Genomic DNA, 24,735 nt, shown 5'->3' on the forward strand with positions numbered 1-24,735 from the left:
ACCCCAATGTTCATAGCAGCACTCTCAACAATAGCTAAAACATGGAAAGAGCCTAAGTGTCCATCAATGGACGAATGGATCAAGAAGATGTGGTTTATCTGTACGATGGAATACTACATGGCAATGAGAAAGAATGAAATCTGGCCATGTGTAGCAACATGGATGGACCTTGAGGGTATTATGCTGAGCAAAATAAGTCAGGGACAGAAGGACAGATACCATATGTTTGCACGTATAGGAGGATTAGGAGGAAATTAACGGAGGACCATGGGGGGGAAGAAGGGGGGAAATAGTGGGGGAGAAGGAGAGAGGCAAACCATGAGAGACTCTTGAATGCTGAGAACAAACTGAGGACTGATGATGGTGGGGGAGAGGGGAAGGGGGGTGATGGGCATGGAGGAGGGCACTCGTGGGGATGAGCACTGGGTGTTATATGGAAACCAACTTGACAATAAACTATTTAAGAAAAAAAAGAAAAGAAAAGCTGAATGTGGGCTGGGGTGGGGCTAGGGAGTGGAAAAGACATAGGCACAATGTTAGAAACTACTAGGAAAACTGTTTAAAGGTTTTCCTCATCTGGTATTCTGTAAATTTGCAATGCTGAGATTGCCATTTGAGTCTTCTTGCTTGTCACCAGCTCCTCTTTTGCGCTTTTTGGTAGAATGCCCTGCTTTACTTATTTATTTAGTCTACTGTCATTATTGGATGTACTTTCCGGGAAGGTTACTAAGCTTGACAGTGGGGAAGACAGCTCATTCCTCTTCCCCTGACAACACCCACCCTTGGGAAGAGAATATAATAAAACAGATGTCAGTAACAACATTAATGAAATCTTTAATAAGAATCCAACTTCTCCAAGCCTTCACAGCCACATCATAAAAATATTTCTATGGACTGTGGGAATTTCCTATTTCAGATGCCTCTAAACTGTGAGTAGGTGGGGGAAAAGTCAGCCTACATAGAGAATGTCCACAGTCTTACCTGCATGATATAGTTGCACTCCAGGAGCTGCATTTTTGGATTGAGGTTTAGTTTCATGAATGTATATATATCTTCAAATATTTTATCATACAGAGTTAGGAACACAGAAGCTTCCTGTGCGGTTCTCTTCTTCAACCACGCCTGCGGCGAAGAAGCAGAGCCTCAGTTTACCAAGTACATGAATCCCGGGAAGTCGCTGAGCACACACTGGCGTGGCGCCCTGTTCCCACCTGCAGTATTGGCCTCCAGCTGAGCGCCGAGCTGCTGATGTAGACCATACCCATCCTGGAAACCGTGGCGGGGGACGCGTTCTCAATATTGTGGACTTCAAACAGAAGCTTGCAATTCGGAGCCATGGGGATGCGGTCTCCGTTAGCTAAGGTGAGAGTTTTATTGTCGTCCAACACAGAATTCAGGTTCTCGATCCAAATGGCGTCCACGGGACCATCTAAAATGAGGAAAATGCTTTCACCTGCAAATAATGAAAAGGGAAAAATCACTTTTCACCTGCAAAAAAACAAAAAATTTAAACACCGTGGGATTAATAAACTGGCAGGGTGGGGGGGTGAGGGAAGGGGGAAAGTTCACAAAGGAGGGTTGAGGTGTACCTTTTTTAGCTTTTAATGTTTTTCTCCACAGAGTGGAAAAAATCCCATCCGTCCAGTCATTAGTAGCAGTGTCCAGTCTGCCAAACATCTGGGGCGCGGTGATCGCTTTGGGGTTCATTCGCATCTCTCTGTGGGGCCTTCCGCACTCCGTCAGTGCCTTCATCAGGATTGTGATGACAGTCGTCTTCCCAGAACCGCTGGGCCCCAGAGTCATCAAACCGTGTCGGACCAGAGACGTCTCATATAACTGCGCAATGAGGCAATCAGTGGGAAAATGTAACTAATGAGTCTCTTGCTGACACTCACAGCAGCGTGCTGAAATTTAAAAAGCTTTAAATAAGCTCTTATTAAAGTAACTAGTTCACTGTTTAAAAGATGAGAAACAACATGTGTTTTTTCTACTAGATGTGGCTAGCCGATTAGCACCACCTTATAAAATGATGTTAAGTGGTAAAATTATGGCAATGTGGTACTTGCATTACGTTCTGGAAATAATTAATTCAGGATCTAGTTATTGCTTCTCAGACTATTTCTTGTGATTTGGGCTTGGAAGCTTTCTCTGTATTCAATGTGATGATGTCGCCTCCTGGTGGTGGAAAGCAGCAACACAAACCATCACAGTGAATACCCGGAGTGATATATTCCGGAAGTGCTCCCAGGAGAAACTGACAAGGGAGTGGGGGGAAGCAGGAGGGACAGGAAAGGGAAGTCAGGCAACGTGTGATTGAGAACACAATCCTGTAGAGGGAAGCCTTAACACTTCTCCTGCGGGGTATTCTGGAATGTAAGTTGCACCTGCATCTATTCCACCTCGAAATACGGACCTTGAATTTCCTACTCCATCACCCATTAGTCCTTAACTAACAGGAGGTTAGTTTGGGGGTGAGTAGGAAATAAAGTCCCAGTTACTGCCTGCCATTTGTGCCTGCTAACAAAAGTGACTCCAGTCCTCTGGAAGGGAATGGTGAATATGGGCTATTCGAATCACACAGAAGCCAGGGAAGGGGCACATAGTTATGGGCAATGAGGTTCAAGGAGACATGCCAAGAACTGGACAATGTCTGTTACAACATCATCTCTATTGTTTTCTTCATAAAAATAAGAAGTTAAAAGCTAGCAGCTGGGGCTCCTGGGTGGCTCAGTCGGTTGAGTGTCTGACTCTTGATTTTGGCTCAGGTCATGATTCCAAGATCATGGGATCAAGTCCCGCCCTCCTTAAGATTCTCTCTCTCTCTCTCTCCCTCTGCACCTCCCCACCCCAAAGAAAAAAAAAACAAAGCTCACACCTGATAGGAGGCAGAATTTATTCTAACATTTTAGATAGAAATGTATTACTACTGTAACCCATAGTTTAAATGCAATAGAGACACTGTCCATAACATTATATTCAAGAGTAACGCTGTTGACACTGAGTAACACCACAATATTCCAGTCCCCTACCCCCTGAGTTGACTACGACTTTTGTACTCAGTATATTCAGTACAGAATATAGTATATTCATGGAAGATTTTGGAAAGTTTCCCAGAAATTAAAAAAAAAGTGTGTAATGGTTTTAAATACATGGATGATGAAAAATACTTAAACATTTCTTCATATATTTCCCTGTAAAATTTGGATGTGTCTCATATACTTGCATTTCTTATAATCTGGCAAGTTGAAATACATATTGTTATTTTCCAAATGCAGTTTTTAACACTGTCCATGACTTCAACTGCTTCATTTCCAAATGCCTTAGAAAATACCCCTGAAACATCAGGCCCATAGAGATTTCATCCTGCATCCCTGCCAATCCTTCTTGACTTTGCTGATTAACTGTTGGGTGGTTGTGACAAGGATGAAATGTAATGAGCAAAAAGATACCAAGAGACACAGGCAAAAGATTCAGATTTTAGTGTAGGCATGAACTTGTCCACATCCAAAACAGAAGCAAAGTAGCACTTCCAGATTCCTCGAGCTCCAAGCCCATGAAGGTACTCAGCTGTGGGTGAGACTGCCAGACTGACACAAGAAGCTTGTGGGATCATTCTATCTCCCCGGCTTTTTATAACCTACTATCCCCTCATAACTGGTCTTCAGATTCTAGTTACTATCTGCCCTTCTACCAGGTATAGGTAACCTCAGTAAATTACAGCTTGTTTCCTGAGAGGCAGGGTAAAGCCATACTATCTCTCTGGGACCATCATTTTTGCAATGATGTGTTTTAATTTAGTTTCGAGGCACCTGGGTGGCTCAGTCAGTTAAGCATCTGACTTCGGCTCAGGTCATGATCTCACAGTTCATGGGTTTGAGCCCTGTATGGGACCCTGTGCTGACAGCTCAGAGCCTGGAAGCCTGCTTCAGATTCTGTGTCTCCCTCTCTTTCTCTGCCCCTCCCCCTTCTCAAAAATAAACATTAAAAAACTAGTTTAGTTTCAGTATTTACATGAAGACTAATATCCTGAGCTCTTCTCTTCAAATGAAGACCTTTAACAACACACGCTTACCATAACAGATTAAAATTTCTTTACCTGCACAAGTTTGAGATTCCAGGGCGGGTGGTTAATCAAACCTTCTATCTGAACATGTTTGGCCACTGCAGCTTGCAGCTCCGCGTACGTACTACTATCCAGCTGCAATCCTGGAAACAGGTCATTGATTAAGCTGAGGAACAGGGGTTCATCTTCATCAACCTGACACGGCAGAGAATACAGTTACTTCTTCAGTCGGTAAATAATTATTGACCAGCTACGCAGCTCATGGTACCTATCACTGCATGCCCAGAAAATTACGCATTACTCTCCTACTCAGACTTGTATCCTGTGGACCCAGCTCCTGAACACCACCACTGAATCCATGTTACCTATGGCACTGTACCCAAAGCTCTTTGACATTCAACATCCCCTACAATCTACGGCTTCAAGGTTTGATCTCACTACTTTCTCATATGAATGCACTGCTTCTCACAAACAGGTGTAGGCATTAATCTTTGTTTTCATTTTTTTAAATGTTTATTCATTTTCACGAGAGAGACAGAATATGAGCCAGAGGGGGGCAGAGACAGAGAGGGAGACACAGAATCTGAAGTAGGTTCCAGACTCTGAGCTGTCAGCACAGAGCTCAATGCTGGGGCTCGAACTCAGAAATGGTGAGATCATGACCTGAGCGAAAGTCAGATGCTTAACCAACTGAGCCACCCAGGTGTCCCTGCATTAACCTTAAAAACATGCAATTAGTAGTCCCAACCCCAGGAAAATAGAATACTAAAATTTCATCTAAACTGCCCAGCCCACCTGACATTGGCTGGAAAACTCCATCAGAGCAGTGTTCTGCCGCCCTTATTGAGCCGTAGGTTTGAGTCAACTGACCCTAATCCTCATTTGCTACATCTTTAATGTCTCTATCACCCCATCCCCAACTGCTGACCCCTTCTGATTTCTCCTTATTCTCTGGGACTCCTCTGAGGGCTTCTGGAATGCTCATCTAGCAGTTTCAAGAATACTATTACCAAGGGAGGCGCTGAGGTGTACTAGAAGAGACAGGATTTGACATCAGAAAGTTTCGTGGATTTTTGTTCTAGCTTCTCAACTGACCATAATTGTGGGTGAGTCCTCCGAACTTGGTTCCCTCATAGTAAGACAGCAATGAGCACACTAGCCATTCATATCCCACAGTGTCGCACGGTGTTGCTGTGAGACCCAAACAACACAATACCCCTGAAAAAGCTTTGTGATACTAAAGAACTACATGGGTGTTAGTTGTTAGTTCCTGTAACTAGAACCTGAGCTTCCTAAGAACCACTTGTTCCTCAACCTTGTAGGCATAGACAGGGCGTAGACACAATATGTAACACATAGAAGCCCTTGAATAAATCCCATACATACCTGTCCATTACCTACTTCAAAGAACCTGGCTATAATTGTGACAAGCATGAAAGCAGTGAGATAACTATTATCATCTTCACAATGAACTTTCGGTGCACTTTTGGAAAACAGAAATGGTGTCGATGGTGGGGAAGAGACATAGCTGAAATAAGTTCAGACATGTTCTGAGAAAGCAAAAGTTCTCGGGGTTCTCTGTGGATCCAAGAAACCTGGACTTTCATGTTTAGAATTTGTGTTACATTCTAAGTAATAGTAGAAGACTGGACTGAGGGGCACCTGGGTGGCTCAGCCGGTTGAACATCTGACTTCGGCTCAGGTCACGATCTCATGGCTCGTGAGTTCAAGCCCTCGCACCAGGCTCACTGCTGTCAGGGCAAAGCCTGTTTCAGATCCTCTGTCCTACCCCCTCTCTGCCTCTCCTCCCCTCATGCTCTCTCTCTCTCTCAAAAATAAATAAAAACATTTTTTAAAAAGACACAATTATGAAAAAAAAGAAGAAGACTGGACTGAAATTTGGGGGCCAGAGCCCACCAATGGTTTTATGGTTCACAACTGGTAAGAGGATGCATTTCCAGCCCATGTTGGACAAAAGGCCACAGGCTTTTTGCCTTCTGGAAGCACAGGGCTAGCTTCACATACCCACTGTCCCTGTCTTTATTAATACTCAGCTCAAACTAAGACCCCACACGTCAGCTAAGTAGGGAAAAAGACCAGGTGAGAATCTTAAGAAGGGATTTCAGGGACGGGAAGGGTACCAGTTTGGAAAGGTTCATGTCTCTCAGCCCTCTCATGACGGTGCTTAGTTCACTGTCTTCTGGTCTGGCTCTTTTTTGAGATCCAAGTGTCCTCAGGACAGACAGGATATTTCTCAACCCAAAGTCGTAATGAACCTAAGTGGGGGGAGAAAAGATTGTTTAATCGAACAATTCTAAATGCAGACCCACTCGGGGCACCTGGGTGGCTTAGTCGGTTAAGCGTCCGACTTTCGCTTGGGTCATGATCCCGCGGTTCGTGGGTTCGAGCCCCGCGTCGGGCTCTGTGCTGACTGCCAGCTCAGAGCCTGGAGCCTGTTTCAGTCTGTGACTCCCTCTCTCTCTCTCTCTGATCCTACCCTGCTCACACTGTCTCCTCTCTCCTAGAAATAAATAAAACATTAAAAAAAAAATAAATGCAGACCCACTGTACACACTTAGGTAGATATGCCGATCTGTACCCATGGCTGTGTGGAGGCGCAGAGCTGCGAAGTTCTATGAGCTCAAGTCTCATCTTTCTTTTGACTGCAAAATGATTCTTCCATACTTTGAGAATAATACAGTCTGAATGGCAAATCAGCAAAAAGATTTACTTTTAAATTTATTTATTTATTTTTGACAGAGACAAAGAGTGCAAGTGGGGTAGGAGCAGAGAAAGAAAGAATCCCAAGCAGGCTATGCACTGTCAGTGCAGAGCCTGATGCGGGGCTCAAACTCCCAAACCATGAGATGAGCCGAAGGTAGACACTTAACTGGCTGAGCCACCCAGGTGCCCCCACAGCAAACAGATTTAAATTTAACCTGTTGGTTATCCACTCTGTGATTCCATTTCTATAACATTCTTGGAATTAACAAAATTATAGAGATGGAGGAAAGATAGGGGCTGCAAAGGTTACGGATTTGGAAGAGAGGTGAGTGTGGCTATGAAGAGATAGCAGAGACAGAACAGTCCTGTTTGTTGATTGCGATGGAGGTTACATGAATCTGCACGTGACATCATTGCATAGTACTACACATACTAAGTGTACTTGTACACAAGTGCATGTATAACTGGCTAACTTTTAATAAACTCTGTGGATTGTACCCCCGTTTGTTTTCTGTTTTTGTCATTTGTTATTGTACAATCATTATAAAAAGTCAACAATGCAGGAAACAGGGTTCACAGGACCTCCTCTACATTTCTTTGCAACTTCATTGAAATTCCATAATCATTTCAAGCTAAAAATGGTTTTGAAACCACATACGTACATACATATATAATTATAAATGCATCTTAGAAACGAGCTGAGATATATATTTTTTTAACTCACTGATGAACACTCATCAACATAAAACTGCAAAGTGAAAAGATCAAGTTCTACAGTGAGGGGAAGGATAAATTTACAAAGTTACCTGTTTGGTAAGCTGCTCTTCACAGAGTTTGTAAAGAACGTAAAACTTCTGAGCCAAAATAACATTTTCAAGAAAACCACAGCTTGCAAGTTTAACTCGCATAATGATCTGAAAATTAAGGTCATGAGATTTTTCAACAACTTAGAGAAAAACAAGTAAAGAACATAAATATCTTATGCCTCCAAATCCCGGTGCCTACCTGTCTATCAGGAACCATCATAGCAACAGTTCTAAACTGAATTTTTAAGTTCTCTGGTAGTTCCTGGCGCCCAGCATATCCCGGATTCTAAAAGTTAAAATTAGTTTCAATTATTGATATAATTTTCACTTCATGAATACAAATACATTCAAATTCCTCGTTCATATTCTAAGGTGGTATTGAAAAACATTAGATTCATAAAACATCCCTCCTTTCTCAAAAATATGTATTGGACTGTCCGTATTTTTTAAGGTCACATTACCCCCTCATGCATATTTCCATTTTCATTATACTAACAAAATCACACACACACACACACACACACACACACACACACGCACGCACGCGCGCATGCGCGCGCGCGCACTTCGTGTAGCAAAAATTAAGCATCTATGTATCAACTGGCTAAGAAAATAGAAAAGAAAGATACATAAATATCAGGCTAATTATAGTCTAACATAGGTTATTGAAAAAGGAAGAAAATTCAGGATTTCATACAGATCCGTTTACTTAGGTAATTCTTATTTTATCTTTTCCATTATTCTCCATGGTCAGAATTATAAAGTTCTCTGTCTGATCATTAAAAAAAATGGGGTGTGGGGAAATAAAGATGGAAATAGTGGGGAAAATATTGAAAAGGGTGAAAAGTAGAAGAGGAAAGGAAGCTAAGGCCTCAAGAACAGCAACAGGTTGAAGATATATGAGACCCAACAGTTCCAAGGGAGAGGTTAGGGGTTCAGAGACCAGTCAGGCAAGGAGGGGTCAGTTGTTTTAGGAAAGTACATTAAGAAACCTTCAGTCCCTGAGCATTTATTGGGCACTGTCCATTGCCCAGATACCTTCCTCAGTGCTGCAAATAGAGAGGTTACTGGTTGCCTCTCGCTATTCCTTCTTTTCTCTTTTCTCAGTCATAGAACCCCAGTTGCAAACTGGGTACCTCACCACCCAGATAAAACACTACATTCCCTAGCCTGCTTTGCAGCTGGTGTGATTAAACTTGACACTGGAAGATGCAAAGGGGTACATGATATGATGCTTGTTTGAAGGGACTGATTCAATCAAGTGGCTGCAGCAAAATAGAGATGCTTCTGTAGAATCTTGGGTTATAAGGTGAATTGAAGATAGAACTCATGATGGTGTAGAAACATAGGAGGAACTTAAGAGAATTAATCTTTATGTGTTAAGCTACTATTTGTCATGTCTCAGTTATTTACAGCCTAATGTAATATCTAATTGATATTTCCAATATTATTCTTAATCCAAGGGGAAAGTTACTCTTCTTTTAAATTGTTCTCCACCACAGTATCATACAATAAAATTTTTCATTCCATTTCCTGAGTTATAATAACTGATCACTTCTGGATTATTATTATTTACCCCCAAGTGTTTTCCTTATGTTTGCTTATAATAAAGCATATCAGAAAATTTCTTAATTTTGCTTTTTATAATGCATCTTTGTCCACTGGGGCACTTAAAATTCAGATTACATTGTGTTATCTTGCAACACAGAGATTTAGCTGTATAGATAACATATAAAAATATTAGGTAAAACTAGTTCAAATTAACATCACTTTTCCAATTCATAGACTTTCCTATTTATTCATGCCTTTGATTTTCTTTCTTTACAAGATTATATCACAATGCTCTGCCCTCAATTACATGGTAATTGAATTTGTTACAATTGCTACGGGTCTTTTGTGAATTACTTTGGCTCTTTTAAATCATTTCCATCATCCTTTATTATGTGTCAGAGAAAAACCCGAGTGTAAAGGTTAAGTAGTTGGATTTTGACATTAGACAGACAATAACCTCTTTCTCTGACAGGCTGTGTGACTTGAACAAGTTTTTAAATCTCCCTAACCCTGAGATAACTCAGTTATAACATCCACCATACCAATGGGGTACAGGTCTACATTTTCCTGCTCTTTTGAAGTTAGGTGTGTTCATCAACTCACAATAGTCATGTGGCATGAGGGAGAAATAAATCTTTGAGGTTTTGAGCCACTGAGATTTGGGGCCAGTTTGTCTGATACAATACAGAAATACAATACAATAAATACATTTAGCCCAGCACCTTACACATAATAAGTGCTTGCTAAAGGGTAGCTAGTATTATCATTAACATTTTGTTATTTCGTCTCCTCTCGAGGCTGTTTTTACTACTCAAAAAATCATATGACAAGAGAGAGTAACTCATGACCTCTGAATTTTCATTGATTTACTAACTAATATAAGCTTTCTTTTATTTAAGTCTATAGCAATTAAACCAACAAAATTGCATTTAAAGATCATTTTCTTACCATTGTTAGGAAAATTCCAAATTCTGGATTCAAATCAACACAATCACCATCAGAAAAAATGAACTGTTTTTTTCTCTCCTTTCTTGCTGTCAAAACAATATAAATCTGTTGGGCTGCCACTGATAACACAGGCAGTTCAATTCTGTTAAATTCATCAAAACAGCCCCAAGAACCCGACTGTGCAAGACCTGGTATGAAAAACAGTTAATTTGAAAAGGTTTACTTTGTAATATACCTTTTGGGTAGCTATCATTTCTCTAAAAGTGCTCTCAAACAATTATATACAGAAATACAATTTATATAAACTTTCATATCTGGCTGTTTATAAAGACATATTTAATTCCAGTGATATAAAGAAGTTTAATTATTTGTACATCATCATGAAAATAGGGCACTGCCAAAATGAAAGAGTAGACATGTCATTATACCCAGGGATGCTGGAGGATGATAAGATTGGATTCAGTGGGGAGGGGGGTTGAAGGAGCCATGTTTGAAGGAACAGACAAAATAAGGGATGCCTTGTCTGCATCAGCTCATTCTGTTTCTTTCTTGTTGCAGAGAGATACATGGGGATGCTAGGTGAAACAGAAAATGGTCAAAGGGATTTTTATTTATTCTGTTCAAAACTCGATACAAAGAAAGACTTTTGTATTATGAACATCACTCCTGTCTAATCTCTTAAGGATGAAAAACTTCATTATCTTCAGCTACATAAACTGTTCTTCTTTCTTTTATTACTGTCTCCCTTCCACCACCTCCCACATCCCCAGTTTTTCTTCTCTCTCCTTTGGGCATTTCCGTTATACAGATGTTCGAACTTTTATATGTATCCCTATTACCCTTGGGCTTTTCTGTCAAACCTCCCATTTCTTTCTCTTGTATTCAATGTATTTATTACCTTGGATAGATAGTTTAACTCAAAAGAGGTTTTTAATTTACTTACATTTTCAATTTCATGTTATCCCAATTGTTATTTTGTTCATAGCAACTTGTCTTTCTTCAATCAGTTGTATGTTATAAATTATTGAATCCCTCTGAAGCTATTGATTGCATTTACTCTTTTCTTCTGTTTCCTCTATTAATCACTTTAGTGGTCTCTCGCCTGTTTGGGACACCTCCCTCAGATATTTTATGAGACTTTGTTATCTCTGTGTGTGTGGTTCCTTATCTCAAATGTCAATCCTGGTTTGCAGGATGTATTCGTGCCTCTGGTGATTTGGAGGAAGGAATGGGAGAGGCATGTGAAATTCCCCTCTGGGTCTGGGGCTTCCAGTCTGCCCTGGGTGTATGGCTTGCCTCTCTGACATGAGGCTCCATCCGAGGTTTATGTTTGACAGCACTCTCACTTCAGAGGGCTATGCAACAACGTTTGTGCAAAGGAAAAGTACTAGAGAAGCCCATTTCCTTTTCTTTTTTCCCTACCATCTCCTATCATCATGGCACCCTAGGATTTACCTTGTGCTCTTGTTGGCTGCTCTTAACCATCCCCAACCTGCAAGCTGGGAGTGATCTACAGAACCCTTCTCTTTGATTAAGACATGATTCTCAGGGCTCAAAAATGGTTTAACTATAGGCAACTATAAAGAATAATATAATGAATACCCACATACCTACCTATCAAATCTTAACAATTTGCTGAGGATTTCATTCTAAAGAATAAGATATTAGAACCACAGTTCACATCCATGTATGCTTCTCTTAGATCCACACTCCCTCCTTCTCCAGAGGGAACCTCTGTCACGAATTTGATGCCAGTGGCTCCAGGGGTGCTTTCTACTGCTGCTCGTGGATGCCTGGATGGTTCAGTTGGTTAAGCGTCCAACTTCAGCTCACATCATGATCTCATGGTTTGTGGGTTCAAGCCCCACCTCAGGCTCTGTGCTGACAGCTCAGAGCCTGAAGCCTGCTTTGGATTCTGTGTGTGTCTCTCTCTGCCCCTCCCCCACTCGTGCTCCATCTCTAACTCTCTCAAAAATAAACAAACATCAAAAAAAAACTTTAAAAAATGAACTACTGTTCATATGCATGTGTTCATGAACACTATATATTTTGCATATTCAAGATTTGTATTTGTGTATCTATCTACATGTATAGGTCTATACAATATTGTATATATCCTCTTGAAACTTGATTTATTTGTTCAGTGTTATTTTTCTGAGATTTATTTAAGCAGATACATATAGATCTAATTCACTATTTTATATTTGTAATGTTTTATTTATTTTTGAGAGGGCATGAGTATGGGGGAGGCAGAGAGAGAGGGAGACAGAGGGTCCAAAGCAGGTTCTGCACTGACAGCAGAGAGACCAACACGGGGCTCAAAGTCACCAACTGTGAGATTACAACTTGAGCTGAAGTTGGATGCTCAATGGACTGAGCCACCCAGGTGCCCCCAGAAGTTTTTAATTTAGGCTAAGAACTGTATTAATCTTTCCTTTATGGCTTGTGATTTTTGTATTAAAAATCCCTTTCTCTGAAAACAAAGAATATTTTCATTTATTACCTTCTAAAAACCATATGGTTTTGCTGACCGCATTCAGGTGTTTAATTCCCAGGACTGATTTTTATATATGATGTAGGCATCCAGTTTTTATATATGTAGGGGTCTGATTTACTTTGTTAAATACTAATCATCTCTTGTCCCAGAATGAGTTATCGTAAAGTCTGGTTTTTCATCACTGATTTACAATACCCCCTTGCCATATGTCAAGTGTCCTTGGCCCATTTCTGCATTCTCTATTATATTCTACTGGTCTATTTATCAATCCCGGCACCAATACCAGAGTCTGAGTTATGCTCTAAATGAGATCTTTCATTTCAGCAGGATCTAATACAGGAAGGGGAGCCACATGTGTCATGGGTTTGTTATCTTGATCTTACCCCCTCTACCATTGTTTCAGGCAATAATAAATTGATTCCATTTTCACAATCTAATACACATTCAACTCACGGACTAGAATGCCAGCAATAGTATTGAACCATATGAAACTGATGATATCCAGCCATTTCTGACCCAGAAAAAAATGGCAATATTACATGCATCAACCTAAACTAATTTCAGTTACATGGGATAGTATCACTTTAGGTTTTATCAGAAAATAATGTTAAAGGGCAATAAAAATACATTCACCAAAAATAATTTAACAGTGTTTGACACTTACCTTTAAAAATCCTTCCTAGCCCTCTGAAATCCATTTGATCTGAGCAGTTAAACACAACCACATATTTTCCCAAACATCTTCCCATGTCTTTTGTGGTTTCTGTTTTGCCAGTGCCTGCAGGTCCCGCCGGAGCACCTCCCATGTTCATTCCCAAAGCCTGTGCTAAAGTGATGTAGCACCTGCAGATGTGAATCATAGTGAGTACAGGATAACACACTGTTACAGCGAAGCACAAGTCAAAGTTGAATGTGACTGAAATGGGCCTGTTTATTTTAGAATTTGAGCCACCCACTTAAAAGAGTCAACCAAACAAGGCTGGGGTACTTGATATCCACTAAAAGTAGTGTGGTGATTACAACATTTCTTGGGACAGGGGCATCTGGGTGGCTCAGTCAGGTAAGCATCTGACTTCAGCTCAGGTCATGAGCTCATGGTTCGTGGGTTCGAGCCCTGCATTGGGCTCTGTGCTGACAGGTGGGAGCCTTGAGCCTGCTTGGGATTGTGTGTCTCCCTCTCTCTCTGCACCTCCCCCACTTGCACACTGTCTCTGTCTCTCAAAAATAAATAAATGTTAAAAAAAATTTTAAAAAGGGGTGCCTGGGTGGCTCAGTTAAGCGTCTAACTTCAGCTCCAGTCATGATCTCATGGTTTGTGAATTCAAGACTGGTGTTGGGCTCTGTGCAGACAGCTCACAGCCTGGAGCCTACTTCAGATTCTGTGTCTCCTTCTACTCTGCCCCTCCCTTGCTCACGCTCTGTCTCTCTCTGTCTCTTGAAAATAAATAAACATCAAAAAAAATTTTTTTAAACATATCCTGGGACAAATTTTCCTTTTTATCATTTTATTTTATTTTGAGAGATAAAGAGTGTGTGTGTGTGTGTGTGTGTGTGTGTGTGTGTGTGTGACTGCGCACGCATGAGTGGGGAAGGGACAGAAAGAGATGGAGAGAGAGAGAATCCCAAGCATACTCCATGTTGTCAGCGCAGAGCCCAATGTGGGGCTCGTGGTCCCATGAATTGTGAGATCATGACTTGAGCCAAAATCAAGAATCAGCCATTCAACCAGCTGAGCTACCCAGGCACCCCTGAGACAAACTTTCTAAACTCCTCAACCCTGACTTAAAATCTTCAGGCCTGGGGCACATGGTACAATTGGTTAAGGCTCCAACTTTGGCTCAGGTCATTATCTCACCATGCCTGAATTTGAGCCTTCCATCAGGCTACGTGCCAATGGTGCAAAGTCTGCTTGGGATTCTCTCTCTCTCTCTCTCTCTCTCTCTCTCTTTCTCTGCCCCTTCCACACTTACATGCTCTCTCTCTCTCAAAATAAATAAATAAACTTAAAAAAAAAAAAACTTTAGGCCTTCCTTCTACTGTGGTCAGGATAAATCATGAAGCAGAAGACCAAATAAGCAGTGTTATACTGGCCGATATTGAACAACTGGCTCTCCAGGAAAAAAAATCAATAAATCGGATTTTCAGGTTTGCTGATTTCTGTGGTACAAATACTTCCACCAGGGCCAATGACAAGCTACCAACGTGATACCACAAAACTGGCAAAAGATGCACACAGTTGACTCTCACAAGCTGGTACAAGCCAACTCCAGCACAGTGTGGCAAATAAATCATTTTACTATGAAATGTTTCACTCACTTAGGTAGGTGTAAAGAATAACATAATGAATCTACTTGTATCCATGATCCAGCTTCAGTTATATTTGTTTCGATCTAACTAAAACTGAGTGGAGCTTGGTGGAAGAGGAAACACACTGATAAGTTTATGCTACAAGGGCACTGGGCATATAGAAGGAGGTTGGATGAATCAAAAGGACACTACAGATGTAATTTCTGTCATAATTATGCAGCCATATTTAAAGTAACAGCAGAATTAATTCTTCTATAACCCAAGTTAAGGCAATTCTACAAATACTTATTGAGCATCTTTTTAAAAAATTTTTTTAATGTTTATTTATTTCTGGGAGAGACAGAGAGACAGAGCACAAGTAGGGGAGGTGAAGACAGAGGAAGATACAGATTCCAAAGCAGGCTTCAGGCTCTGAGCTGTCAGCACAGAGCCCGACGTGAGGCTCAAACTCAGGAGCTGTGAGAGCATGACCTGAGCCAAAGTCAGTCACTCAACCAACTGAACCTCCCAGACGCCCCTTTATTGAACATCTTCTATGTGCAGCATATTGAACTGGGTGTTGTAGGATATGCAGAGATGAACAAGGCCCAGTTTTGTCTGGTGTCACACACTGGAAAGAACTGTGAGGAGATCGGCCATTGACTGATTATTTGTACCTGGCCAAGGGCCTTCATTTTAGGGATCAATTTCCGCACTTGGAAAATCAAGAGACCAAATTACATAATCTCCAAGGGCCCTTCCTTCTTTACAATTCTAATGACTTCTTTTATGGTGCCAGAGAGATTTTTTTCATCTTGCTATCATTCATTACTATATTACTCTTAGTCAGCATTCTAACTTGCTTTCATTCTTTTATCTTTTTTACTTCACAAAAACTTAATGTACACGTATGTTTAAGTAACAGCTATGGCTATTTCATTGTTAGACTGACTTTGAAGAGCTAGCATGGCCCTAACCTGACAGCAATATGCTTTTGTTAATATTCCAAATGCAACTTTTTGTTTTATTTTATTTTATTTTACAGAGAGAGAGAGAGCACATGAGTCGGGGAGAGGGGGGAAGAAAGAGAGAGAGAGAGAGAGAGAGAGAATCTTAAGCAGGCTCCAACTCAGTGCAGAGCCCAACGTGGTGCTCGATCTCATGACTGTAAGATCATGAACTGAGCCCAAATCAAGAGTCAGATACTCAACAGATTAAGCCACCCAAGTGCCCCTCAAATGCAATTTTAAAACAATTTTAAGCACATCATTTAATTACAAAATGGAATAACAAGGGGCGCCTGGGTGGCTTAGTCAGTTAAGCATCTGACTCTTGGTTATGGCTCAGGTCATGAGCTCATAGTTCATGAGTTTGAGCCCCATCTCCGGCTCTGCGCTGACAGGGTGGAGCCTGCTTAGGATTCTGTCTCTCCCTCTCTCTCTCTGCTCCCCCCCTCCTCATGCTCTCTCTCTCAAAATAAATAAACGTTAAAAAAATTTTAAATGGAATAATGAAACCTGAGTTCCTACCTGTCTGTTAGCGGAGTGATAACAAGACGGTCAGTGCATCCCAGGAATTCATTCTGGTAAATAAAATCCACATCCGTAATAGACACTATAGTTTGGTCCAAGTCTTCCTTAAAATAAAATCTACTCTGTTTCAGCCATTCAAAATCAGTAACTGATTTGATGTGCATTTTTACCTTAAAACATGAAATACAATGAGATTACATACTGAACTGCAACAGCACAAAACACCAGCACATGGGCAGTTTGTATTCACTCATTCACGAACTGATTCCTATTTATTTAACAGAGATCTGTTGAGTCTGACACTGTGCTGGGTGAACAAAGACAGACAGTGGTTCCTGCCTTCTGGAGCTGACCCCCCAAAAAAGACAAAAGACAAACAGATAAATAATTGCAATAAAATATGAGAAGAAATTCGGGATTCATGGAAATATGTAGCAAGAGGGCTTAATGTAGTCTAGGGGGCCTGAGAGGGATACTTGGAGAAAGGAATATTCAAACTAAAACCTGGAAAAATAGTAGGAATTAGCAAGGGAAACAAAACAAAACAAAACAAAAGTAAATTTTAAAAAAGCGGGGGGAGGGGGGCAATGTTCTAGACAAAGACCCAGGAGATCTGGTTTCATGTTCAAGGAACTAAAAGAAGTTCAGCACAGCTGAAGTATCCAGGACTCTGGAAAAAGAGGAAGAGTTGAGGCTTCATGGGACATGGAAACGGGGCTGGGCAGTGTTCTCGTGGCAAAGGGAAGCCACTGAGGGGAGTAAGCAGGGAGACGCCGGTCATATACACACAAGTGCTTTCCTACACCAGCACTGTAGCCAATCCAACCAACCTGCCAGGTCATCCGCCTACACCTGTGGGCAAGAGGTATGGGCTCCCCACAGCCATGCACGCAAGTGATAGGAACCAGGGAGGCACATTTAGGAATAACATCCCACCACAACCACGTTCTCAGGTGCCTCATGATTTTCCATGGACAAACATGGAGAAAACTGGGTCCTGTCCACTCAGGGGAATCAACATGGGAAAGAGGCAAATGGTCCCCAAACTTTACTGCTCTTAAACTCGGGCTCTCTTCTGGGTCATTCAGCTGACCTCCAGCATCCCTGCAATGTTCCCCTCTCCAACTAATCAAGTCTCCATGCTATTTAACAGTCTCGCTTTTTTGTCATTGTTTCATTGTTTGTGATGATGTTGCTTTCCCTTGCAGTTAAGAATTCTGCCTTCCCGGGGCACCTGGGTGGCTCAGTCGGTTAAGCATCCGACTTTGGCTCAGGCCATGATCTCACGGTTCGTGGGTTCGAGCCCCGCGTCGGGCTCTGTGCTGACAGCTAGCTCAGAGCCTGGAGGCTGTTTTGGATTCTGTGTCTCCCTCTCTCTCTGACCCTCCTCTGCTCATGCTGTCCCTCTCTCTCTTTCTCAGAAATAAATTAAAAAAAAAAAAAGAATTCTGGCTTCCCACTGAAAGCACAGTTTGGATTCGTCACCTTAAAGTGCAACTTTCAGGTGACATGATCCAGTGCCACCCCCAGCGGAACCTGCTCCCCAACACAGGACCTGCAGCCATGGAGATGCCATCAACTCTCAGTAATCCATTAAGATAGTGAGGAGGAGATGGAAGAGGAAGAGGAAAGAACAGCTACTATTTATTGAGTTCTTACCATATACCCAGCTGTTCCAAGCATCGCACATGGAAAAATAAAATGCAAGTATGCTGGCCATGAAGTCCCAGCATAGCTAGGATGCAGAGGGACCATGAGTTTGGTAGTAATTAAGACAAAAAGAAAACAGTTCTCTGGTTCTAATTGTGTGGGCTTTTCTTTTTAAAAATCCATTCTATATGTAAAGTAAAATATGCTCAGCACTTAAATTTAAAAGAAATTTCTTCCATGGGATTTCAGCTTTAAAAGTCAGCGAGGGATGTACAGACAACACGATTTAGCAGATATGGTGATGGATTCCTTGGGAATTTCCTGAGGTGGACTTCAAAGGAAGTCAAAGTATGACAGTAATTGCAATTTAGTGAAAGCAAATCGGTAGAAGGTCAAAGAAATATGGTCTGAGTATGCAGCTCTCTGATGATTAGCTTGATCACAAGATCCAGAGACAAATCCTAGAGCAGTGTTTCCTCAACCTTAACATGCATATCAATCACCTGGGAATCTTGAAGTGCAGATTCTGATTAAGCGGAGGGTGGGGCAGGGGAGGAGACTGGAGATTCTGCTTTTCTAACAAGCTCCCAGGAGTTGCCAATGCAACTGGTTGGTATATAATACTTTGAGAAGTGAGGATCTAGATTCCAGGGGAATAAATGGACTGCATGTCTTTCAGCCTTCCATAAATATGACCTATCTGATCAGAACTTTTGATACAAGTTTCAAACAAGTAGTCTGTGATCATATTCTCTAAAAAAGAGCCCCAAGCTGCATGAAGTATATGTCTCTAGGGTAGAAAAGAGATACCTTTAAGATGAATCAAATCAAATCAAATCAAGCAATAGTAGTTAAAGACAAAGATGGTCAAATGGTGGTGTGTCAAATGGTGGCATATAGGCCCCTACCCTATAATGATAACCGCTGCTTTAGGAGAACTTCGTCTTGCTCAAGGCTGCTGGTTAGAGTCCTATTTCTGAAGGAAATTCAAATACCATCCCATCTACTCTTACCCTACAGAACCTTGTCTACATCAAACCCATGATGTGATGTTGGACACCATCAATCAGACAAATATCCATGAAACTTTCCTGAAGCTTGATTCTCTTTGATCAAGACTTCTTTCTTAATGGAGCACATAACTCATGACCAATCCCACCTAAATTGTATCATGCCCCTGGTTATTAGGTGTAATGGAATGAGTAATTAGTTCACATCACATCAGTTGGTTCCAGACTTTCAGAATGCCAAATGTGAATATACACATAAGGTTATTTAAACCACAAATATAGATATATTGTATATAGGGAGACAGTTGCGGAAAAGGACCAAGTAGATGGAAAGTTCATACAAGCTAAGGAATATATATAATACCTAATTGTTCATGATTAGGAGCATTAAATTATTAATTAGTAAACTAAATTACTGTAAGAAACAAAGATACTTTACCAAGTCATCAAAAATATCTCTCTGGTGCACATGGATGGTTATCAGAGTTTCAAACTTCACTCTATCAAACTTGCTCAGGTCATGTGTTGTCTGACTGATGAGAGTATTCAGAATATCCAAAAATTTCTGATTGGTCATCTGCATGATCTTCCTGTCATCTTTTGCATTATGTAAAGCTTCTTCTGAATCATGTGTCCACAACATCTGAATTCCCAGAAGCCCCACCTATGCACCCAGAGGAAAAATAATAAGTAAATTTGCCAAATATTTAAAGCACATCTGCAACAAAATTTGGTGGTCGGTCATCCATAGGAAGGCAGCAAAGTTTTACTCAGTTTAAACTAGAAAGAGACATGCATTTCTCCATTCCCAAAAGGGGAAAAATAAACACTGTAAGTTCCAACTATTGATATTGAACTGTTTCAATGCAGAGAGATAAGTAATAATTAAAACAATGGCTACCATATATGAAGCTGTATGTGTTTTATGAAGGATGCTTAGCAAATTTTTCTATGGAGGGCCTGAGACCACTGATAGCTCCCTATGATAATTTTTCTTTCTCAGGCAAATGGAATTACTAGATTTGTTGTTGTGTATTTTTCTTTAGCAGGGTTTCCCAGAGGTCCCTTTGCAATTTCTAGAAACGGTATGCTGCCTATCTCCTTCTTATCCTGCACCCTATCATCCGTATCTTTACCTAAATTGACTTCTTTCTATATATATTTATCTAAAAGAGAGAGACAGAGAGAATGAGAAGGGAAGAAGCTTATCCTTTTTCTCCTGATGAGGGCATAAGGAAATTTTGACTATCACCTTGCCTACAATCTCCCCCCACCCAGGAAAGATGTAGAAGTGTCAGAACAAACATGTCCTACCCTCACCTCCTTGCTGCAACAGGTGTTCCTTTAGGAGCTTTTGTTCACCTAAAGAGTCAAGCAACAGATCCAAGGTCATTTGGACTAAAGGGAACCCCACATCTAGCAGAGGATTGGGAGCAGAGTGAGCAGTATGTGGACACTGTTAGCACGGCATTCAGTGTGAGTAAGGCAAAAATAAAACCCTTTCCTTATCCCCGCCTCCTCAACACTTCAAAATGCTTTCTGCCAGAGAGTGGCCAATCCTGCAGCCTGCAGGTAAAGATAAATGAAGGCACCTGGCGGAGGTGAGCAATCCGATTTAGAGGAAATGTCCCATGTCAGGAAGTTCCCAGTAACAAGCCAGTTCTGACTCTGGCAGCAGCAGAACAGGGCAGGAGATAGAAAAACCAAAAACTAAACAAACCAAAAACCAGCAGTGTAAGGCTGTGTGATTTAATGACACAGACCTGCAATCTCTAAGAAATTACTGCTTAGTGGTAGATTCTAAAAACTAATTTTTAAAATGTCTATCCTGAGGGGTGCCTAGGTGGCTTAGTTAAGTGTCTGACTTTGGCTCAGGTCATGATCTCACGGTTCGTGGGGTTTGAGCCCTGCGTCAGGCCCTGGGCTGACAGAGCCTGGAGCCTGCTTTGGATTCTGTCTCCCTCTCTCTCTGCCCCTCTCACACTGTCTTTTTCTCTCTCAAAATAAATAAACATTAAAAAAAATTTAATGACTACCCTGAGTCACCTAGAAAAGTTTAAATTATGGTTTTTATTCAGTTGGTGAAAACTGGAGGATGTCTCATTAAAATAAAACAAGAACGTTCATTCTCCTCAATGTCACTCACTGCCTGTCATAAGCACGTTAAAACTGCTAGAACAGAATACACTAAAATATTAAGTCATCATTTCCAGATGGTAGAAATAAGCAATGTATATACTGGATAAATATGTATGGGTATAATATACATTGGATGAATATATATCTTCATTACTCTTGAAAGCAATTTTTCTAAATAACTGAAATTTGCCCACTACAATGTTTAGATTTTAACTTCAAATTATTTAAAATGTCACCTTTTTATTTGTATAATCTACGCACTACAGAAACTTCTGAAAGCTGGTCAACTTTCCTGCTATATCCTATTCAACTTCACTTCTGCTCTGACCTCACTTTCAGTTTTCCACATGGTGCTAGCTTCTCTGTCTAATCTAGAATGAGTCTCTCCTTCAGATTATACAGCTGACCAAGCTTTCCTGGGAGAGAGAGAGCATGCTGATTTGGTCTAAGGGGCTATTTTTCTCACTTTATCAATAAAGTATTTTATAGAGCTTCATCACAAAGGGAGTAAAGGGAGTAAGAATATTAAAGTTTGCCAAGGATATTATATGATACAAAAATATTAGATACAATACCAAAACATTCTCTCCAATAAAGGTTGATTCTATATCGGTACTTCTGTTATTTGAATAAATAATTTCCTATCATTTCAGCCCTCTCTGCTGTGTGTGCATGAAGTCGGGACTTGGATGTCAGTTGAGAGGGGTGATTGGAGAAGTATAGTTTGGGTAAAAACTGCCTGTATTTTCCTTGGATATCCCTTGCCTTCTAGCCCACACTCTCTCAGACCCAAGTCAAAAAGCATCATTTTTTCATCTATTTTGGCTGAAATCTGAATGAAACTGTTGGCTCTTCATTTTCTGTATCCCGTTTTAATAATACTTGGCACAGTACGGTGCATTCCTAAGAGCCACTGGACATGATACCTTTTCAAGAGAACACCGGCTCCAACGCCAGCCTCTTCAAGGTCCGCTCTTGTTAGGAAGCTAGTTGCATGACAAGGCCTCCTTTAAAAGATTATGCCAACTTGTAATCATTGGAAGGGAAAATAAACAAAGGGCAAGATGATTTTATTTCAGGACAAGATATGCTCATTCCTTTTATATACTTCCATATTTCTATCTATATCTGTATCTGTATTTATAACTATCCATACATAGATACATGGAAAATATGTCATCGAATCCATACATAAATAGGTATAGATAGATGTCTTTTATATACAGATGGGTGTGTTTTATATATAAGATGAAATTTTCCAATAGTGAGTTTAGTTTTAGTGTGATCCTTAATGATCAAAAAATAGTGGCAAATCCTCTTCCACCGAATGGGAAGATCCTCTTCTACCGAATGGGATAATGTAGGCGGACAAGCAGGTGGTTGGCAGTGGAGGGTGGGAAGGCCTCTCCAGCTAGTCCAAAGCTACAACAGCAGCCACACCATTATGGCCAACTGCTTCCTCTGTATCTTTCCCCTTGTTTCCTTTATTTAAACATTATATATTCTCACCTGTGCTGGAAAGTGATTGAGAAAAGGTAAGAGTTGAAATCCTGAATCGCTGATTTGGTAGAATGCAGACCTGATTATATTATGTAGTGATGACATCTGCATTTTTAACAAATCCATTAGCCAAATCTCTACAGGACCTTTGGCCATAACAGGACTATCCAACTAAAAAAAAATACATTACAGATATATTACAAATTGATCATAATTTCCGATTTTTACCAATGTCACACTGCACTTGATAAATCCCCGTACCTCAACACAAAGCAAATAATTTTACACAAAATATTTAAAACACAAGAAAAATCAACTCATACTGTAGGTGGAAGGAACATGGAGAAATCAACTAATACTGTAGGTGGAAGAAAAATGATCTGGTCTAAAGTTTTCATTGTAGGGATGCCTGGATGGTTCAGTCAGCTGAACATCGAACTCTTGATTTCAGCTCAGGTCATGATCCCAGGGTTGTGGGATTGAGCCCCACATCGGGCTCTGTGCTGAGCATGGAGCCTGCTTAGGATTCTCTCTCCCCCTCTGTCCCTCTCCCCTGCTCATGCCTCTCTCTAAAATACAAAAATAATAATTAATTAATTAATTAATTAAAAAATAAAATTAAAAATCCATTTTACAGATGATAGAACAAGCCTCAGAGAAGTCAATAACTTACCCAGACTTGTCTGCAACCAAACCATGGTAAGAGAACTAGAACCCAGGTCCACCCCTCACCCCCCAGCATTCTGTTTTTCACAGGAGAAGGGCAATCTCTTCAACCTACATTTTAAAAGAAATCCTAATAAGAAAATTTTAACCCAAGTTAAATTACAATAATTTTTTCTCCTTCTCTTGATATGACGGCCAGGATACGATCGTAGTCTTTAGCATGAAATGTCACCTCATTTATGTTGTCAGATACTGCAGGAAGATGTGGCTATAAGAAGCACAAGACAGAGCAAGAACATCATACATGAGGCTGAACACAGAAGCCACAGAGATGTTTTTAAAAGTCTTCATACGTGTTGTCTTTGTAAGAGATTAAGAATTTACTTCATTGTGCCAACGAAGACAGAAACAAACAAACACAATACTGCTTTGGTGGCTGACTGACAGCCCTACAGCACGTTTCCTGCAAATGTCCTTGTTCCACTTGGTTGGTTGGACTAAGACTGTGGTCTTCTTCCACATGGAGACTGAACCATGTGGTCCCCACTCCCTCCCCTCCCACAGACAGCTTCATCCTGCCTGTCTCCTGGCTCTCTCTCTACCTTACACAGCTTTTACTTCCCTCCTCTCTCTTCTCATCCCCACAGCTCCCTAGAACCCCCGAAGGAAGACCCTAGTAGTGGCTTCCCAGATTGATAAACTAGACACGGCCCTGGAATCAAGGTGTTTCAGTCCCTCCCACACCCAGTTCTTCAGAGTTTCTCTCTGCCTCCTGGAAGTATTGCCCTTGGCAATACTCAAGTAAAGCACTTGAGAAGCACTTGGATATGGACAATCCCAAGCCACAATCCCTACTTGATCTAAGAATATTTAGACTACAATACAATAATGAATTACATTCAGCGAGCACATACTGTGTGTCAGCTACATTTCAGTGCGTGATCTCCTGTAATCCTTATGCCAATCCTANTGGAAGTATTGCCCTTGGAAATGGCTAAAAGCACTTGAGAAGCACTTGGATATGGACAATCCCAAGCCACAATCCCTACTTGATCTAAGAATATTTAGACTACAATACAATAATGAATTACATTCAGCGAGCACATACTGTGTGTCAGCTACATTTCAGTGCGTGATCTCCTGTAATCCTTATGCCAATCCTAAGAAGTGGAAACCATTAACATCCCTCTTTTACAGATAAAGAAACTGAGGCACAGGAAAATTAAGAAGGTGGCTAAGGTCATTCAGCTTGTGAGTTATGTAATCAGTGACTCTTGCCTCAGGCTGATGAGTTCATAAAACACAGAAATTAGGACATTTCATACTCAGTGAGGCTAAACACAGAAGCCACTGAGATGTTTTT

At 40.8% G+C, this 24,735-nt stretch overlaps 1 protein-coding gene across 1 annotated transcript in view; it reads right to left on the reverse strand.

Annotated features, from left to right (window-relative positions):
• Nucleotides 1-24,735, reverse strand: part of DNAH8 (dynein axonemal heavy chain 8) — a 223,098-nt gene that overhangs the window by 82,355 nt on the left and 116,008 nt on the right. Inside the window, exons 36-48 of the mRNA XM_077754815.1 lie at nt 23,536-23,640; nt 22,716-22,877; nt 19,507-19,731; nt 16,405-16,577; nt 13,254-13,432; nt 10,093-10,280; nt 7,793-7,879; nt 7,594-7,701; nt 6,205-6,339; nt 4,097-4,258; nt 1,590-1,836; nt 1,212-1,453; nt 982-1,122 (exon numbers count right to left, since the gene is read on the reverse strand). Of these exons, the coding sequence (XP_077610941.1) occupies nt 982-1,122; nt 1,212-1,453; nt 1,590-1,836; nt 4,097-4,258; nt 6,205-6,339; nt 7,594-7,701; nt 7,793-7,879; nt 10,093-10,280; nt 13,254-13,432; nt 16,405-16,577; nt 19,507-19,731; nt 22,716-22,877; nt 23,536-23,640 (2,154 nt within the window). The remainder of the gene's footprint in view (nt 1-981; nt 1,123-1,211; nt 1,454-1,589; nt 1,837-4,096; nt 4,259-6,204; nt 6,340-7,593; nt 7,702-7,792; nt 7,880-10,092; nt 10,281-13,253; nt 13,433-16,404; nt 16,578-19,506; nt 19,732-22,715; nt 22,878-23,535; nt 23,641-24,735) is intronic.

Source organism: Crocuta crocuta, unplaced genomic scaffold (assembly GCF_008692635.1).
Source record: "Crocuta crocuta isolate KB4526 unplaced genomic scaffold, BGI_CrCroc_1.0 scaffold132, whole genome shotgun sequence".
Classification (NCBI taxonomy): domain Eukaryota; kingdom Metazoa; phylum Chordata; class Mammalia; order Carnivora; family Hyaenidae; genus Crocuta; species Crocuta crocuta.